At 50.8% G+C, this 17,399-nt stretch overlaps 1 protein-coding gene across 1 annotated transcript in view; it reads right to left on the bottom strand.

Annotated features, from left to right (window-relative positions):
* The window catches only part of MEGF8 (multiple EGF like domains 8), a 634,126-nt gene that overhangs the window by 257,161 nt on the left and 359,566 nt on the right, over positions 1–17,399 (bottom strand). Inside the window, exon 25 of the mRNA XM_085615576.1 lies at positions 16,336–16,468. Coding sequence (XP_085471702.1) covers positions 16,336–16,468 — 133 coding nt within the window. The remainder of the gene's footprint in view (positions 1–16,335; positions 16,469–17,399) is intronic.

A 17,399-nucleotide genomic window follows, 5' to 3' on the forward strand; every position in this document is an offset into this window, starting at 1 on the left:
TCACCCCTAGACACTCAATACAAACCCTTGAGCTGTTGTGACCCATAGAGTAGAATTCGGCACTGGTAGTGTTGTCTACTTACCACAAACCTGAGGTAGCAATGGATGTGAAAGTAGGCGTCCTTGAGATTGAGGGTCGCTGCATGACCTGTGCCCAGCATGGGAATGACATCCTGAAGCGTGGTCACCTTGAAGTGGTCCAACAGTATGCAAAGGTTTAGAGGCCTGAGGTCTAGGATAGGCTGTAGGCCTGAAGCGTGGTCACCATGAAGTGGTCCAACAGTATGCAAAGGTTTAGAGGCCTGAGGTCTAGGATAGGCTGCAGGCCTGGAGCGTGGTCACCTTGAAGTGGTCCAACAGTACGCAAAGGTAAGGAGTCCCAAGGTCTAGGATAGGCTGTAGGGTGCCGTGCTTCACTGGGATCAAGAAGTATTGAGAGAATACCCTTCGACCCAACTGGTGCAGAAGAACAGGCTCTCTGACGCCTTTGCGGAGAAGCGCGTGCACCTTTTTTGCAACAGTCTCTGGTGTTCTTGACTAACGGCTTGACCACAAGGTGAGATGTTTGGTGGAGTGGTGTGAAACTCTAAGCAGTATTCTTACTGGACAGGACCCCTTTGTCTGATGTTAAGTTCTTCCATACTGGAAGAAATAACCGGAGCCTTCCCTCAAGAGGTGTAGTGATTTAAAGGAATGGAGGGTAAATCACTGTTTGGAGATGACCGTTCCCTCTGAAACCTATTTGTCTGAAGGTCTTTTGGCCTTGTCCCTCTGGCCTGCCACTAAAGGAAACCAAGACGCTGCAGTGCTGCTGCAGCTCGGGCACCCGCTGTCACCTGTTGGCAGCGAACCCAGACTTAAAACCTTTTACTTTGGAGTGCACCCTTGGCTTTGGCCTGTGTCCTTTAAAATTATTTTTACATCATGGTGTCCACTTGTGGCCCAAGCAAGCATTCACCATCAAACAGAAACTTTCATCACATGCTGTTGGACCTGAGGATGTGTTTATCTCCCTGGAAGCAGTACCCAATGTCGGCATTTGAGATCATCTTGCCCTTGAATGAGTTACTGTCTGCCATGTTTACAGAAGGCCTCTGGGAGGTGCTTGTGAGAAAGTGCCATCTTTCTTGCATGGTATGCCCCCACTTTTTGCTAAATTGCTGAATGTACTTCGATTGAGTGTACCCTGGGTTCCTGCCAATCAGGTGCCCAGGGCCTATGTTCCTTCCTTAAACCACACAAACTCCAAATTGGCAAACCCTAGCCACATGTCAGCCCCTAGTAAATGGTACCCTAGGTACCCAGGGCCTTGTGACCAGGGAAGGCCTCTAAGGGCTGCAGCACTCATTGTGCCACCCTCAGAGGCCCTGTACCCTTACACACACACACTGCCCTTGCAGGCTGAGTGTCTGGGTGCAGGACAAAACAAAGAGTCGACATGGCACACATCACTGTGTACCATGCCCATCACCTACACTGCCAAGGCATATGTCAGCCACCCCTCTAGCTGGGTGCATTACGCCTATGGTGTGGGCACAGGAGCAGGAGCCCTGTGCCCCTACAGTACCCGGGTCCATTCCTGGGCACTGTAAGTGCAGTGCTGTCATTTAAGAATACATGGTGCTGAGAGCTTGTCAAACACGAGCTCCACAGCACCATATTGGCAACACTGAAGCCTGGGAAGTTTGGTATCAAACTTCTCAGCACATTGAACCCACACTGATGCCAGTGTAGGATTTAATGTACTAAGCACCCCAGAGGGTATCTTAGAAGATGCCCCCTTACAGCTAACTTGCAATCCACGTCTGCTCTGAGGCTGCCCAGGCTGCCACACAGCAGACACGTTGCTGGACCCCTGGGTGGGAGAGCCCCTGCTCTCCCGGGCCTGCAACAATGCACATCCTGGGTGAGGTGAGAAATCTCCTCCCCCAGGATGAGCAAAGGGAAGCTTCAAAGGCATGCCGCCAGTTGGAGTTTCCCCAGGCCACTGCAACCCCCCACTCTGGCGGGAAGCTTGGCCGGAAACCCCATACAAGGACAGGGGATGTGCCAGCCTGCCCACCCCACCCCTCAGGTGGGGGAGGCGAGGTGAAGCACATCTCCGGGCTCTCGCCATCTTGAAGATGGGAGGCCCTACCCTATCAGGATTAGGTAACTGCCCCCCTCCCACAGGAGAGAGGCAGGATAGGGGGTGTACCCACCCCAGGACAAGGACCCATTGGTCCCTGGCCTTCACCTACCTGTAACGCCCCTAAATCTAGTATTTAGGGGCCCCCTGAACCTTCCTTCCTGAGATTCCAGATAGAAAAACGACAAGAAGAGCAAGAAGAACAAAGACCTGCCCTGCAGCTGCTAAAAAGAGAAGAAGACACCAACTGCTTTGGCCCCAGCCCTACCGGCCTGTCGACTCTCGAACCTGCACCAGCGCGGCATCCCACGTGGCCAGCAACCTCACCAACCCCGGAGGACCTGGCTACCTTTTAGCTCTAAGCCCCTGGGACTCCCACGAGTAGAGGCTCTACTCAAGAAACCTACTTGCTATCCCTGGCACCAGCCCGGGACCGCGGACCCATCACACTCTGCACCAGCCAAGCCTGGCCAGTGCCGGAGTGGACAAAGACCCAGAGGACGACCCCACGGCGACTGTGACCCAGAGTCCGGCACCCAAGGACCCCCCTCGACATCCCGGAAGAAGCCTGCAGCCTCAGAACCAAGTGCCACCCCAGCCGCGATCAACCAGAGGGTAAGATTCCCGACGTCAAAAGGCACCCCTGCACCCGGCGCCCTGCGACCCCCTGTGCCCAATCCTGGGGTACCCACCTAACCTACAACTACCCAACTTACCTCTCGAAGTGGTGGTGGCACCTGAAACATCCTCGTCCCCGAGCCTGCAGCCTCTTTCCAAACCGGAACATTCCCATTGATTTCCATTGAGCGCCCTAAGGCTCAAAAGCACCCTGCACCCAGCCGCCCGAGTGGCCCTGGCAGTGCCCTCTCTACTCTAACCTACTTCCCCACTTGCCCTGAGTAAGTGACCAGGAGCCCAGCTCCCACAGCCGCGTGGCTTGCCAGACAGCAGCCACCAACCAAGGCCCCCCTATCCCTCATAGGATAACATTGGGCCCAACTCTCTCTGCACCCGGCCGTCCTGAAACCGCTGAGGGTGAATCAACTGTACCTACCTGACACTGGGGGACCCCTGAGTCCATGCCCGGAATTTCAACACTACCAGTCGAGTACTTACCCTTAAACCGCTAACTTCATTTTCCTCATAGGGTAACATTGACTGGCTTTTTCTTCAAAAATCTTCTAAGTGTGAACTTTTCAAAACTGCAAAAATTCACCAAAAATCAGCCAAGTGACAAAAACGAATTTACTCACCTGCTCCTAGGTGAGCTCCCAGTGCTGGATCTTGGTGCCCAGCCCTGACTCTGAAAAGTGTTCACAACTATACTTACTTCTAACTCATTTTTCTCCCATAGGAAACCATTGTCTGCTTTTCTGTGAAATTTCTTCTAAGTGTCTACTTTTGCAAATTTGAAATATTCTTTTAAAATCGTACCATTTCTGCAAACGAAATTACTTACCTGCTTTTGATAAGGACCCCAGTCCTGGGTCTAGGCACCCAGTCCTGGATTACTAAAGTAACGATAAAGTACTCTACCTGCAATTTGAATTTCTTGCCATAGAGATCCATTGAATGTTTTCTGTGAAATATTTTCTAAGTGCTAACTTTTGAAATAGCTAAATATTATCTAAAAATCATTACAGTTATTAAGTCGACTTTCATCACTTGATTCTGAATACTGACCCCAGGCTGGTTCTAGGATCCAGACCTGGAATTCCAAAAGTAATCTGAAAAGTAATTTATTACAAATAACCTGAATTTACCATTGAGCTCAATGCATTGTTATGTTTAGGAAATAGGATTGTTTATTGCAACCAACTGTGACTGTTTACACAAATTTATTGCTTGAAACAAAAGTATTTATATTCAACCTCTCATTCTGAGAAAGTATATTTTTACCCCCTTGTGGTTCTAAAAATAAAACAAGCATATATTTTATATATACAAATCATTGGCCTAGAGTTCAGTTATTGAGTGTGTGAAACCATTTGCTGACTGAGTGTGTACAATAAATGCTTTACACTGTCCTCTGGTACTGCCTTACTGCTCGACCAAGCTACCACTTTTGAGAGTAAGGTCATACCTAACTTTGACCTCTATCAGCCTCTGGGGGACTGTGGACTCTGTACACCCTGTACCTATTAGGGAACAGTATATACAGAGCCACTTTCTCACATTACCAGGGGGAGGGGGTTCTGAGTGTTTGGCTGTACAGAAGCTGGTCCCCCAGTCTTCTTGCCCTTCCTCTTGGTTGGTTGGGCCATTATTCCAGGCTCCAAACCTACTTTTTCACCCTTCCTCTTGCTCTGTGCTCTGGTTTGCACACACACCAATTCAGGGATGCCCAGCATGGCTGCATGGGCCTTTAACTCAACCTCAGCCCAGGCTGAGGTTTCCAGATCATTTCCAAGCAGACATGCAGCTGGCAACTTTGGAGAGACCACTACCTGTTTCAGGCCAGTAACCCCCCCCCAGCCTAATGTTACCATGGCCATGGGATGACTAGTGGTGACACTGTCAGCGTTGGTGACTGGGTAAGACTTCCCAATCAAGTATTGCTCAGGGGAAACCAGTGTGTCTTTCACCATAGTGACACTGGCACCTGTATCCCTCAGAGCTTCTACCCTAGTTCCATTCACCCAGGGGTACTGTAAGTATTTCTTCAAGTTGGGGGGCCACACAGCCACAGTGGCAAACTCCACTTCTCCCAAGGAGACTAAACTTGCTTCAGTGTGTTCCCAGATTTGCTCAGGGTACACCTCTGATCCCATTTGTATACTTGCTGCCCCAGGAGTGGCTGTACTGGGTGCCTTAGGGGCTTTGTTTTGGGGGCAAGATACAGTTAGGTGTCCCTGCTTCTTACAGGTATTACAAAAGGCCTTTAAGGGATCAAAGTTCTTCCCCCTATATGGTTGGGGCACATAGGGAGTAGTTTGGGTCCCACCCACCTGAACAGGTTTTTGGGGCCCTTTGGAAGACTCAGACTTTTTATCTTGGGGATTCTCACCACCTTTCCCCTGGGGAGGTTTTGTGACCACCTTCTTTTGGTCACCCCCAGTGGTTGTCTTGGTCACCCTAGTCTTGACCCAGTGGTCCGCCTTCTTTCCCAATTCTTGGGGAGAAATTAGACCTAGGTCTACCAAATGCTGATGCAACTTTTCATTTGTGCAGTTACTCAAAATATGTTCCTTCATGAATAAATTGTACAATCCAGTAAAATCCTGCACACCATGTCCAGCTAACCAACCATCCAGTGTCTTCACTGAGAAATCTACAAAATCAATCCAGGACTGGGTCTGGGTTTTGTGAGCCCCCCTGAACCTAATTCTATACTCCTCAGTGGTGAATCCAAATCCCTCAATCAGAGCTTTCTTCATGAGGTCATAGGATCCTGCTTCTGGCCCAGAGAGAGTCAGAAGCCTGTCCCTGCAGTTACCAGAGAACAGTTCCCACAGGAGTGCCCCCCAGAGAGGTTTCTTTACTTTCCTGATATCACAAGCCCTCTCAAAGGCTGTGAACCATTTGGTGATATCATCACCTTCCTCAAATTTAGGGACAATCCCTTTGGGGATTTTAAGGTCAGAAGTTTCCTCCCTATCCTTGTTTTTATTATTGCTGCCACCATTGATGGGTGCTAAACCCATCTCTCTCCTTTCCTTTTCTAGAGCCAGCAGCCTGGACTCTAGATCTATTCTTTTGGCCAGCCTCACAAGGCTGTCCTCTTCACTGGGGGGTCCCCCAGTGTTGTCTCTGGGACCAGAGCCACCTGTGTGGTCTCTAGGTGCCCAGATGCTATGTCTTGAGTTGGAGGGTATGGGTGCCATCTCCTCCCTAGGGAATAGTATGGGGAGGTTGCTGTCCTCCTCCCCTGTTTCCCTTTCCTCATCTGACTGGCCATCACCATGTTCAGATGGGTGGTCTTTAGCATACTCAGCCAGGAGCTCCTGGAGCCCTTGTTTGGATGGATGCTGACCCATTTGTAAATTTTTGAGTTTACATAAGGACCTCAATTCCTTGAAAGACAAGTGTAAGTAAGGTGTGAGGTCGAGCTCCTCCACCAGGTCCATGTTATTATTATCACTAATAGCTGGGTTTGTTTGAGACATTCTAACCTGACAGTTCTAACCCTCTACCCTGACTATAGTGACTTTTATTTTTCTAAAATTCTAATGGGACTTAAGCAAGGCCCTAGCAAGACTTTTAGGAATTTTGGAAAAACCAATCAGAATTCTAAAGGCAATTTTTAAGAGTTCTGTCGTGTGATCAGATGGTAACCAAGTAGTCCAACAAATGCAAGTTTGTATCCCACCGCTGATCCACCAATGTGAGAAAGTGGCTCTGTATATACTGTTCCCTAATAGGTACAGGGTGTACAGAGTCCACAGTCCCCCAGAGGCTGATAGAGGTCAAAGTTAGGTATGACCTTACTCTCAAAAGTGGTAGCTTGGTCGAGCAGTAAGGCAGTACCAGAGGACAGTGTAAAGCATTTATTGTACACACTCAGTCAGCAAATGGTTTCACACACTCAATAACTGAACTCTAGGCCAATGATTTGTATATATAAAATATATGCTTGTTTTATTTTTAGAACCACAAGGGGGTAAAAATATACTTTCTCAGAATGAGAGGTTGAATATAAATACTTTTGTTTCAAGCAATAAATTTGTGTAAACAGTCACAGTTGGTTGCAATAAACAATCCTATTTCCTAAACATAACAATGCATTGAGCTCAATGGTAAATTCAGGTTATTTGTAATAAATTACTTTTCAGATTACTTTTGGAATTCCAGGTCTGGATCCTAGAACCAGCCTGGGGTCAGTATTCAGAATCAAGTGATGAAAGTCGACTTAATAACTGTAATGATTTTTAGATAATATTTAGCTATTTCAAAAGTTAGCACTTAGAAAATATTTCACAGAAAACATTCAATGGATCTCTATGGCAAGAAATTCAAATTGCAGGTAGAGTACTTTATCGTTACTTTAGTAATCCAGGACTGGGTGCCTAGACCCAGGACTGGGGTCCTTATCAAAAGCAGGTAAGTAATTTCGTTTGCAGAAATGGTACGATTTTAAAAGAATATTTCAAATTTGCAAAAGTAGACACTTAGAAGAAATTTCACAGAAAAGCAGACAATGGTTTCCTATGGGAGAAAAATGAGTTAGAAGTAAGTATAGTTGTGAACACTTTTCAGAGTCAGGGCTGGGCACCAAGATCCAGCACTGGGAGCTCACCTAGGAGCAGGTGAGTAAATTCGTTTTTGTCACTTGGCTGATTTTTGGTGAATTTTTGCAGTTTTGAAAAGTTCACACTTAGAAGATTTTTGAAGAAAAAGCCAGTCAATGTTACCCTATGAGGAAAATGAAGTTAGCGGTTTAAGGGTAAGTACTCGACTGGTAGTGTTGAAATTCCGGGCATGGACTCAGGGGTCCCCCAGTGTCAGGTAGGTACAGTTGATTCACCCTCAGCGGTTTCAGGACGGCCGGGTGCAGAGAGAGTTGGGCCCAATGTTATCCTATGAGGGATAGGGGGGCCTTGGTTGGTGGCTGCTGTCTGGCAAGCCACGCGGCTGTGGGAGCTGGGCTCCTGGTCACTTACTCAGGGCAAGTGGGGAAGTAGGTTAGAGTAGAGAGGGCACTGCCAGGGCCACTCGGGCGGCTGGGTGCAGGGTGCTTTTGAGCCTTAGGGCGCTCAATGGAAATCAATGGGAATGTTCCGGTTTGGAAAGAGGCTGCAGGCTCGGGGACGAGGATGTTTCAGGTGCCACCACCACTTCGAGAGGTAAGTTGGGTAGTTGTAGGTTAGGTGGGTACCCCAGGATTGGGCACAGGGGGTCGCAGGGCGCCGGGTGCAGGGGTGCCTTTTGACGTCGGGAATCTTACCCTCTGGTTGATCGCGGCTGGGGTGGCACTTGGTTCTGAGGCTGCAGGCTTCTTCCGGGATGTCGAGGGGGGGTCCTTGGGTGCCGGACTCTGGGTCACAGTCGCCGTGGGGTCGTCCTCTGGGTCTTTGTCCACTCCGGCACTGGCCAGGCTTGGCTGGTGCAGAGTGTGTTGGGTCCGCGGTCCCGGGCTGGTGCCAGGGATAGCAAGTAGGTTTCTTGAGTAGAGCCTCTACTCGTGGGAGTCCCAGGGGCTTAGAGCTAAAAGGTAGCCAGGTCCTCCGGGGTTGGTGAGGTTGCTGGCCACGTGGGATGCCGCGCTGGTGCAGGTTCGAGAGTCGACAGGCCGGTAGGGCTGGGGCCAAAGCAGTTGGTGTCTTCTTCTCTTTTTAGCAGCTGCAGGGCAGGTCTTTGTTCTTCTTGCTCTTCTTGTCGTTTTTCTATCTGGAATCTCAGGAAGGAAGGTTCAGGGGGCCCCTAAATACTAGATTTAGGGGCGTTACAGGTAGGTGAAGGCCAGGGACCAATGGGTCCTTGTCCTGGGGTGGGTACACCCCCTATCCTGCCTCTCTCCTGTGGGAGGGGGGCAGTTGCCTAATCCTGATAGGGTAGGGCCTCCCATCTTCAAGATGGCGAGAGCCCGGAGATGTGCTTCACCTCGCCTCCCCCACCTGAGGGGTGGGGTGGGCAGGCTGGCACATCCCCTGTCCTTGTATGGGGTTTCCGGCCAAGCTTCCCGCCAGAGTGGGGGGTTGCAGTGGCCTGGGGAAACTCCAACTGGCGGCATGCCTTTGAAGCTTCCCTTTGCTCATCCTGGGGGAGGAGATTTCTCACCTCACCCAGGATGTGCATTGTTGCAGGCCCGGGAGAGCAGGGGCTCTCCCACCCAGGGGTCCAGCAACGTGTCTGCTGTGTGGCAGCCTGGGCAGCCTCAGAGCAGACGTGGATTGCAAGTTAGCTGTAAGGGGGCATCTTCTAAGATGCCCTCTGGGGTGCTTAGTACATTAAATCCTACACTGGCATCAGTGTGGGTTCAATGTGCTGAGAAGTTTGATACCAAACTTCCCAGGCTTCAGTGTTGCCAATATGGTGCTGTGGAGCTCGTGTTTGACAAGCTCTCAGCACCATGTATTCTTAAATGACAGCACTGCACTTACAGTGCCCAGGAATGGACCCGGGTACTGTAGGGGCACAGGGCTCCTGCTCCTGTGCCCACACCATAGGCGTAATGCACCCAGCTAGAGGGGTGGCTGACATATGCCTTGGCAGTGTAGGTGATGGGCATGGTACACAGTGATGTGTGCCATGTCGACTCTTTGTTTTGTCCTGCACCCAGACACTCAGCCTGCAAGGGCAGTGTGTGTGTGTAAGGGTACAGGGCCTCTGAGGGTGGCACAATGAGTGCTGCAGCCCTTAGAGGCCTTCCCTGGTCACAAGGCCCTGGGTACCTAGGGTACCATTTACTAGGGGCTGACATGTGGCTAGGGTTTGCCAATTTGGAGTTTGTGTGGTTTAAGGAAGGAACATAGGCCCTGGGCACCTGATTGGCAGGAACCCAGGGTACACTCAATCGAAGTACATTCAGCAATTTAGCAAAAAGTGGGGGCATACCATGCAAGAAAGATGGCACTTTCTCACAGTGCTCAACTAAATGTTCTATCTCCGCACAATGATATGGGCCACACCCTGGCTATGCACCACTGTGTTGCTGCTCCCACTGCTACACACTTTCCCGATGCATCAATCTTATGGCTGTATCTGGAGATGGTGCATTTCCTGCTTCTTGGGCGGATGCCCACTTTCGAGCAGTATGCACTATGATGGAGAGCAATGGCGAGACCCCCGGGTCCAATGGCGAGACCCCCCCCCCCCCGGGTGCAATGGCGAGACCCCCCCCGGGTGCAATGGCGAGACCCCCCCCCCCGGGTGCAATGGCGAGACCCCCCCCCCCCCGGGTGCAATGGCGAGACCCCCCCCCCCGGGTGCAATGGCGAGACCCCCCCCCGGGTGCAATGGCGAGACCCCCCCCCCCCGGGTGGAATGGCGAGACCCCCCCCCCCCGGGTGGAATGGCGAGACCCCCCCCCCCCAGGTGGAATGGCGAGACCCCCCCCCCCCCGGGTGGAATGGCGAGACCCCCCTCCCCCGGGTGGAATGGCGAGACCCCCCCCCCCCCCCCAGGTGCAATGGCGAAACCCCCCCCCCCCCCAGGTGCAATGGCGAGACCCCCCGGGTGCAATGGCGAGACCCCCCTGGTGCAATGGCGAGACCCCCCGGGTGCAATGGCGAGACCCCCGGTCTCCACTGTACGTTCAGCCATGCTTTTCAGCATGGGTTGAACTTGCACAAACAGTTCAGTTTCGAATAAGGCCTCTACCAAGTAGTCGTCTTCCCCCTCTATGACATGCAGTTCAACTTTGTGATCAGCCGCTGCCCTTTGAATCACAGCAGGGCCCGCTGTAGTGTCGTCCGGAGAGAAAGCCTTCACCCGACAGAGCTCAATGTTGTTGCCATCGTCAGAGTCCACATTATTGTCCTGCCAAGGATGCCATCTGGCGTTACAGGGTCAGAGGGCGACTTCTGGAGGACGAACGGATTATCATGATCAGAGTTAGTGTGTATGAACCATGGTGAGAAGGTGGTGACTGTGCTGGCAGAGGAGCATGGCTGGTTGGAGGCAGAGGAAAAGGCCTGGCTGGTGCCCTTTTGCTTACATCTAGCTATGGGCAAAATATGTAAATCTTCAAAGATCAACTTTCAAATGTGAGCTTTGTCATCTTCTGAGGCACTGGTACTGGGCTCCCTGTGGTGGAGGACAAGCTAACATTTTGGCGGACTGAAAAAATAAATTATTCCTGTGCCCGACAACAGGCTGTTCCAGCAGCTCAATCAATCAATCAATCAATCAATCAATCAATCAGGGGTTTATATAGCGCACTACTCACCCGTGAAGGCGCTGGAGGAGGGGAGGCCAGCTCCGGATCAGCCGAAGAGCCAGTTGTGTTACTCATCAACAAAGCTGGCATTGAGATGCGTTTTGGTGCAGACTTTGGAATCCACGTCAGCCCAGTGGCTCATGGCTTAGGAGACAAGGCTAAAACTCGAGGCTCTGAAGCTGTAGTCAAGACCTCTCCAAAGTCTAAGAGTGCTCTTGGTGTCGAGACGGCTCAGGGACAGTGGTCGTAACCAATTAAAGCCTCTTCAAGGTTTGTCTCCCTCAATTACGGGGCTTGCTCCGAATTCAAGAATCTTGTTGAGGTCGAACTTTGGAGGGTCCATGCTTGTAAGGCACATGTGGTGTCTGATTTAGACAGCATCTGTGTCCTATGTGCATACCTAACTGGGACCCCTAAGGACTATTCCTAATCCTCGGCTGCCTTAAAAGAGAGCATTTCATGACTCTGAATCAGTTGGCACACTGGGATACCGCACAAGCTCTCTGCTCCCAAAAGGCACCTTCTATGTCCTCAGCTCCTAAGACTGGCACTGGTTCTGTAGGGTAATTGCGCTGCATCCTATGGTGCATCCACCAACAGCCTCTTACATAGTGGATAGTATTTTTGTTTTCTCTGGCCAAGCATAGGTCGTAAATTTGGTGATGGTCCGACCACAGGAAACTTACTCTTAGGACAGAACCGACGTGCAACGTACCCACTCTCTGGAATCTTTCTCATATGATCTGGCGCTGACAGACACCCTCTGGGATTGGCTTGATTCAAGTCGTCGTCAGCAGTGGTGGTTCTTAGGAGGTTGTAGAAGGCACTTCAGGCCTCTGCAGTCGTACAATTGCTGATTGCAGCTCGACAGACCAGGAGCTTCCAAAGCACACCAGAATCAGGAGGTGGAAAACAAGAACCTGCAAAGGAGACTTTGTCTAGGTGCACTGTGTGTTTCTTGGAGGGAACCATGACTTAAGTCAAAAAATATACTTCATAGAAAAACAACTTGTACCATCCGCACTCAACACAAGATGACAGGTGTGTGCAATGCATCTGGTCTACAGGTACAACTGATCCAAACATTCAACACTTGGACAAACTGTCCATCAGATTGGCCGAAATGGAGGGCAGAGGAATCTCTCTCCACCTCCTCGCTCGTCAGTTACACTATTTGAAGATTGAAAGCAAGGAAGAGCACTGGAGTGCAAGAGGAGTACCTCGATCCTGTCTTACCAGCCTCTATGAGGGCACAGGCAGATTGGCATGCTGGCAACTGCCTTTCATATCTGGAGTAAGAATGGACTCGGTCTGCCACGTCTGGGTAGTGAACAAAGACTACCATTGACTTTCAAATCCAAATTGTGCATCAGTTTTCAACATTTTATCTATATAACAGATATCCTGATTGTCTTACCCAGTGTTGGTCATTTTTATCTCGTTTTGCTTATTAAATGTGTTTTCTTTTAAGTTATCTAGAATCTCCACCCCACCGAGCACAGCAGTCCACTTCATGGTTGTCCCACCCTCACTGGCGGAAAAGCTCATGACCAGGAAATCTTACCACTCACAGAAGAACAGCCCACACCCAGGGAATCATTGCCCTCACAGAAGAACATCCCACACCCTGAGAATCTTAACCCTCACAGAAGAACATCCCACACCCTGAGAATCTTAACCCTCACAGAAGAACATCCCACACCCAGGGAATCATTGCCCTCACAGAAGAACATCCCACACCCTGAGAATCTTAACCCTCACAGAAGAACAGGCCACACCCTGGGAATCTAACCCCTCACAGAAGAACATCCCACACCCTGGGAATCATTGCCCTCACAGGGAGTACAGCCCACACCCTGGGAATCTTAACCCTCATAGAAGAACAGCCCACACTCTGGGAATCATTGCCCTCACACGGAGTACAGCCCACACCCTGGGAATCTTACCCCCCATAGAAGAACAGCCCACACCCTGGGAATCATTGCCCTCACAGAAGAACAGCCCACACCCTGAGAATCATTGCCCTCACAGAAGAACGGCCCACACCCTGGGAATCATTGCCCTCACAGAAGAACAGCCCACACTCTGGGAATCTTAACCCTCACAGAAGAACAGCCCACACCCTGGGAATCATTGCCCTCACAGAAGAACAGCCCACACCCAGGGAATCATTGCCCTCACAGAAGAACATCCCACACCCTGGGAATCATTGCCCGCAGTGGGAATACAGCCCACACCCTGGGAATCTTAACCCTCACAGAAGAACAGCCCACACCCTGGGAATCTTACCCCTCATAGAAGAACAGCCCACACCCTGGGAATCATTGCCCTCACAGACGAACAGCCCACACCCTGGGAATCATTGCCCGCAGTGGGAATACAGCCCACACCCTGGGAATCTTAACCCTCACAGAAGAACAGCCCACACCCTGGAAATCATTGCCCTCACAGAAGAACATCCCACACCCTGGGAATCATTGCCCTCAGTGGGAATACAGCCCACACCCAGGGAATCATTGCCCTCACAGAAGAACATCCCACACCCTGAGAATCTTAACCCTCACAGAAGAACATCCCACACCCAGAGAATCTTAACCCTCACAGAAGAACATCCCACACCCAGGGAATCATTGCCCTCACAGAAGAACATCCCACACCCTGGGAATCATTGCCCTCACAGAAGAACATCCCACACCCTGGGAATCATTGCCCTCACAGAAGAACAGCCCACACCATGGGAATCATTGCCCGCAGTGGGAATACAGCCCACACCCATGGAATCATTGCCCTCACAGAAGAACATCCCACACCCTGAGAATCTTAACCCTCACAGAAGAACATCCCACACCCTGAGAATCTTAACCCTCACAGAAGAACATCCCACACCCAGGGAATCATTGCCCTCACAGAAGAACATCCCACACCCTGGGAATCTTAACCCTCACAGAAGAACAGGCCACACCCTGGGAATCTAACCCCTCACAGAAGAACATCCCACACCCTGGGAATCATTGCCCTCACAGGGAGTACAGCCCACACCCTGGGAATCATTGCCCTCACAGGGAGTACAGCCCACACTCTGGGAATCATTGCCCTCACAGGGAGTACAGCCCACACCCTGGGAATCTTACCCCTCATAGAAGAACAGCCCACGCCCTGGGAATCTAACCCCTCACAGAAGAACATCCCACACCCTGGGAATCATTGCCCTCACAGAAGAACATCCCACACCCTGGGAATCTTAACCCTCACAGAAGAACAGCCCACACCCAGGGAATCATTGCCCTCAGTGGGAATACAGCCCACACCCTTTGAATCTTAACCCTCACAGAAGAACAGCCACACCCTGGGAATCACTGCCCTCAGTGGGAATACAGCCCACACCCTTTGAATCTTAACCCTCACAGAAGAACAGCCCACACCCTGGGAATCATTGCTCTCACTGGGAATACAGCCCACACCCTGGGAATCTTAACCCTCATAGAAGAAGAGCCCACACCCTGGGAATCTTAACCCTCACAGAAGAACAGCCCACACCGTGGGAATCTTAACCCTCACAGAAGAACAGCCCACACCCTGGGAATCATTGCCCTCACTGGGAATACAGCCCACACCCTGGGAATCTTAACCCTCATAGAAGAACAGCCCCACACACTGGGAATCATTGCCCTCACTGGGAGTACAGCCCACACCCTGGGAATCTTACCCCTCATAGAAGAACAGCCCACACCCTGGGAATCTTACCCCCCATAGAAGAACAGCCCACACCCTGGGAATCATTGCCCTCACTGGGAGTACAGCCCACACCCTGGGAATCTTAACCCTCACAGAAGAACAGCCCACACCCTGGGAATCTTACCCCTCATAGAAGAACAGCCCACACCCTGGGAATCTTACCCCTCATAGAATAACAGCCCACACCCTGGGAATCTTACCCCCCATAGAAGAACAGCCCACACCCTGGGAATCATTGCCCTCACAGAAGAACAGCCCACACCCTGGGAATCTTACCCCTCATAGAAGAACAGCCCACACCCTGGGAATCTTACCCCCCATAGAAGAACAGCCCACACCCTTGGAATCTTAACCCTCACAGAAGAACAGCCCACACCCTGGGAATCTTAACCCTCACAGAAGAACATCCCACACCCTGGGAATCATTGCCCTCACTGGGAGTAAAGCCCACACCCTGGGAATCATTGCCCTCACAGAAGAACATCCCACACCCTGGGAATCTTACCCCTCATAGAAGAACAGCCCACACCCTTGGAATCTTAACCCTCACAGAAGAACAGCCCACACCCTGGGAATCTTAACCCTCACAGAACAACAGCCCACACCCTGGGAATCTTAACCCTCACAGAAGAACAGCCCACACCCTGGGAATCTTAACCCCCATAGAAGAACAACCCACACCCTGGGAATCATTGCCCTCACTGGGAGTACAGCCCACACCCTGGGAATCATTGCCCTCAGTGGGAATACAGCCCACACCCTTTGAATCTTAACCCTTACAGAAGAACAGCCCACACCCAGGGAATCATTGCCCTCACTGGGAGTACAGCCCACACCCTGGGAATCATTGCCCTCACTGGGAGTACAGCCCACACCCTGGGAATCATTGCCCTCAGTGGGAATACAGCCCACACCCTTTGAATCTTAACCCTTACAGAAGAACAGCCCACACCCAGGGAATCATTGCCCTCACTGGGAGTACAGCCCACACCCTGGGAATCATTGCCCTCACTGGGAGTACAGCCCACACCCTTTGAATCTTAACCCTTACAGAAGAACAGCCCACGCCCTGGGAATCTTACCCCTCATAGAAGAACAGCCCACACCCTGAGAATCTTACCCTTCATAGAAGAACAGCCCACGCCCTGGGAATCATTGCCCTCACTGGGAGTACAGCCCACACCCTGGGAATCACTGCCCTCACTGGGAGTACAGCCCACACCCTGGGAATCTTAACCCCCATAGAAGAACAGCCCACGTCCTGGGAATCTTACCCCTCATAGAAGAACAGCCCACACCCTGAGAATCTTACCCTTCATAGAAGAACAGCCCACGCCCTGGGAATCATTGCCCTCACTGGGAGTACAGCCCACGCCCTGGGAATCATTGCCCTCACTGGGAGTACAGCCCACACCCTGGGAATTATTGCCCTCAGTGGGAGTACAGCCCACACCCCGGGAATCTTAACCCCCATAGAAGAACAGCCCACACCCCAGGGATCATCACCCTCACAGGGAGGGCAGCCTTCTCCTGGGAAATCTTAATCAGCTCACATCCTGAGAATCTACACCCTCACAGGCAGAACAGCCCACACTTTGTGAATCTCCATCTTCGCTGGTTCCCGTTCACTGGTGAGCAGCACAGCAGACTGTACCTGACATGATCTCCACGGTGATGGGTCCCGTCTGGCCCTGGCCACAGAACGCTGCGATCAAACTGCGATCAGACTGGAGGAGACCACTGTTCAGGAACTGGGGGAGGCCATCAAACACATAGGCGTAGTGGTTCTACAAGACAAGGGAAGAGCTTAAAATGTTCAATGGGCAGACGTGCAGAACCACAAGCACTGCATGCTCACACGGAGGCTCAACGGCAGCAGCAGCAGGGCGAACTAAAATACTGAACACCAAATCCTCAAAACAACGTATGAGCAGAACTGTATCCAAGTATGCTTTGTCTGTTCATGTTTACCACAGTGAGAAGGGAACTGCATGCAAAACACTTTACTTACACACACACACATTGTAATGCTGTGCCCCCCAAGTTGGGGAAAAAAAAAATCAGGACTCCCTTCAGAAATTTTCAATTTGAAAAAAAAATTAAATTGACAATGTTTAAATAGGTCTAGCCTTATTTAAACATGGCAATGAAGTCCTGTTACCATCTAAAAAATGGACTCAAATATATGATTGTCAAACCTACTATATGGACTCAAATATATGATTGTCAAACCTACTATTCTGCTCAGGCAGGCCTTACCAACGTGCAAAAGTACCACAGTGTGATTACTAGAAATGGGGGTGGGGGTTTTGAAGAATATTTGAAGTCACTTCCCTTTTTACACACGCTCCCCGCTAGGATACAAGTTACAAAAGAGGTCAGTGATGGCCCATTACACAGCGCCTCACTACCGCTCAATTATTTCTGCATATAACAAAGCACTTATCAGCATAATGCTTCTTTTGGCCAAAGCCAGGTGACCCCCCACCCCTCTTCCTGTTATCACTGGAGGCACCCATAGGGGGGCCCACCACCCAGTTTGAAGACCCTTGCCCTAACCAATAGGGTACATGTTCCTGGGAGAACCCTAGTCCCTTTTTCATGCTTCTGCACCATTTGCTACAGACTAACAGGAAAGTTGCCAATCAGGTTTAAAGTCAATTTCTACATGTTTTAAGGATCGCACACTGGGCACAGGATACCAGTGTCCAATTGTTA

This window comes from Triturus cristatus, chromosome 7 (genome assembly GCF_964204655.1).
Source record: "Triturus cristatus chromosome 7, aTriCri1.1, whole genome shotgun sequence".
Taxonomy (NCBI): domain Eukaryota; kingdom Metazoa; phylum Chordata; class Amphibia; order Caudata; family Salamandridae; genus Triturus; species Triturus cristatus.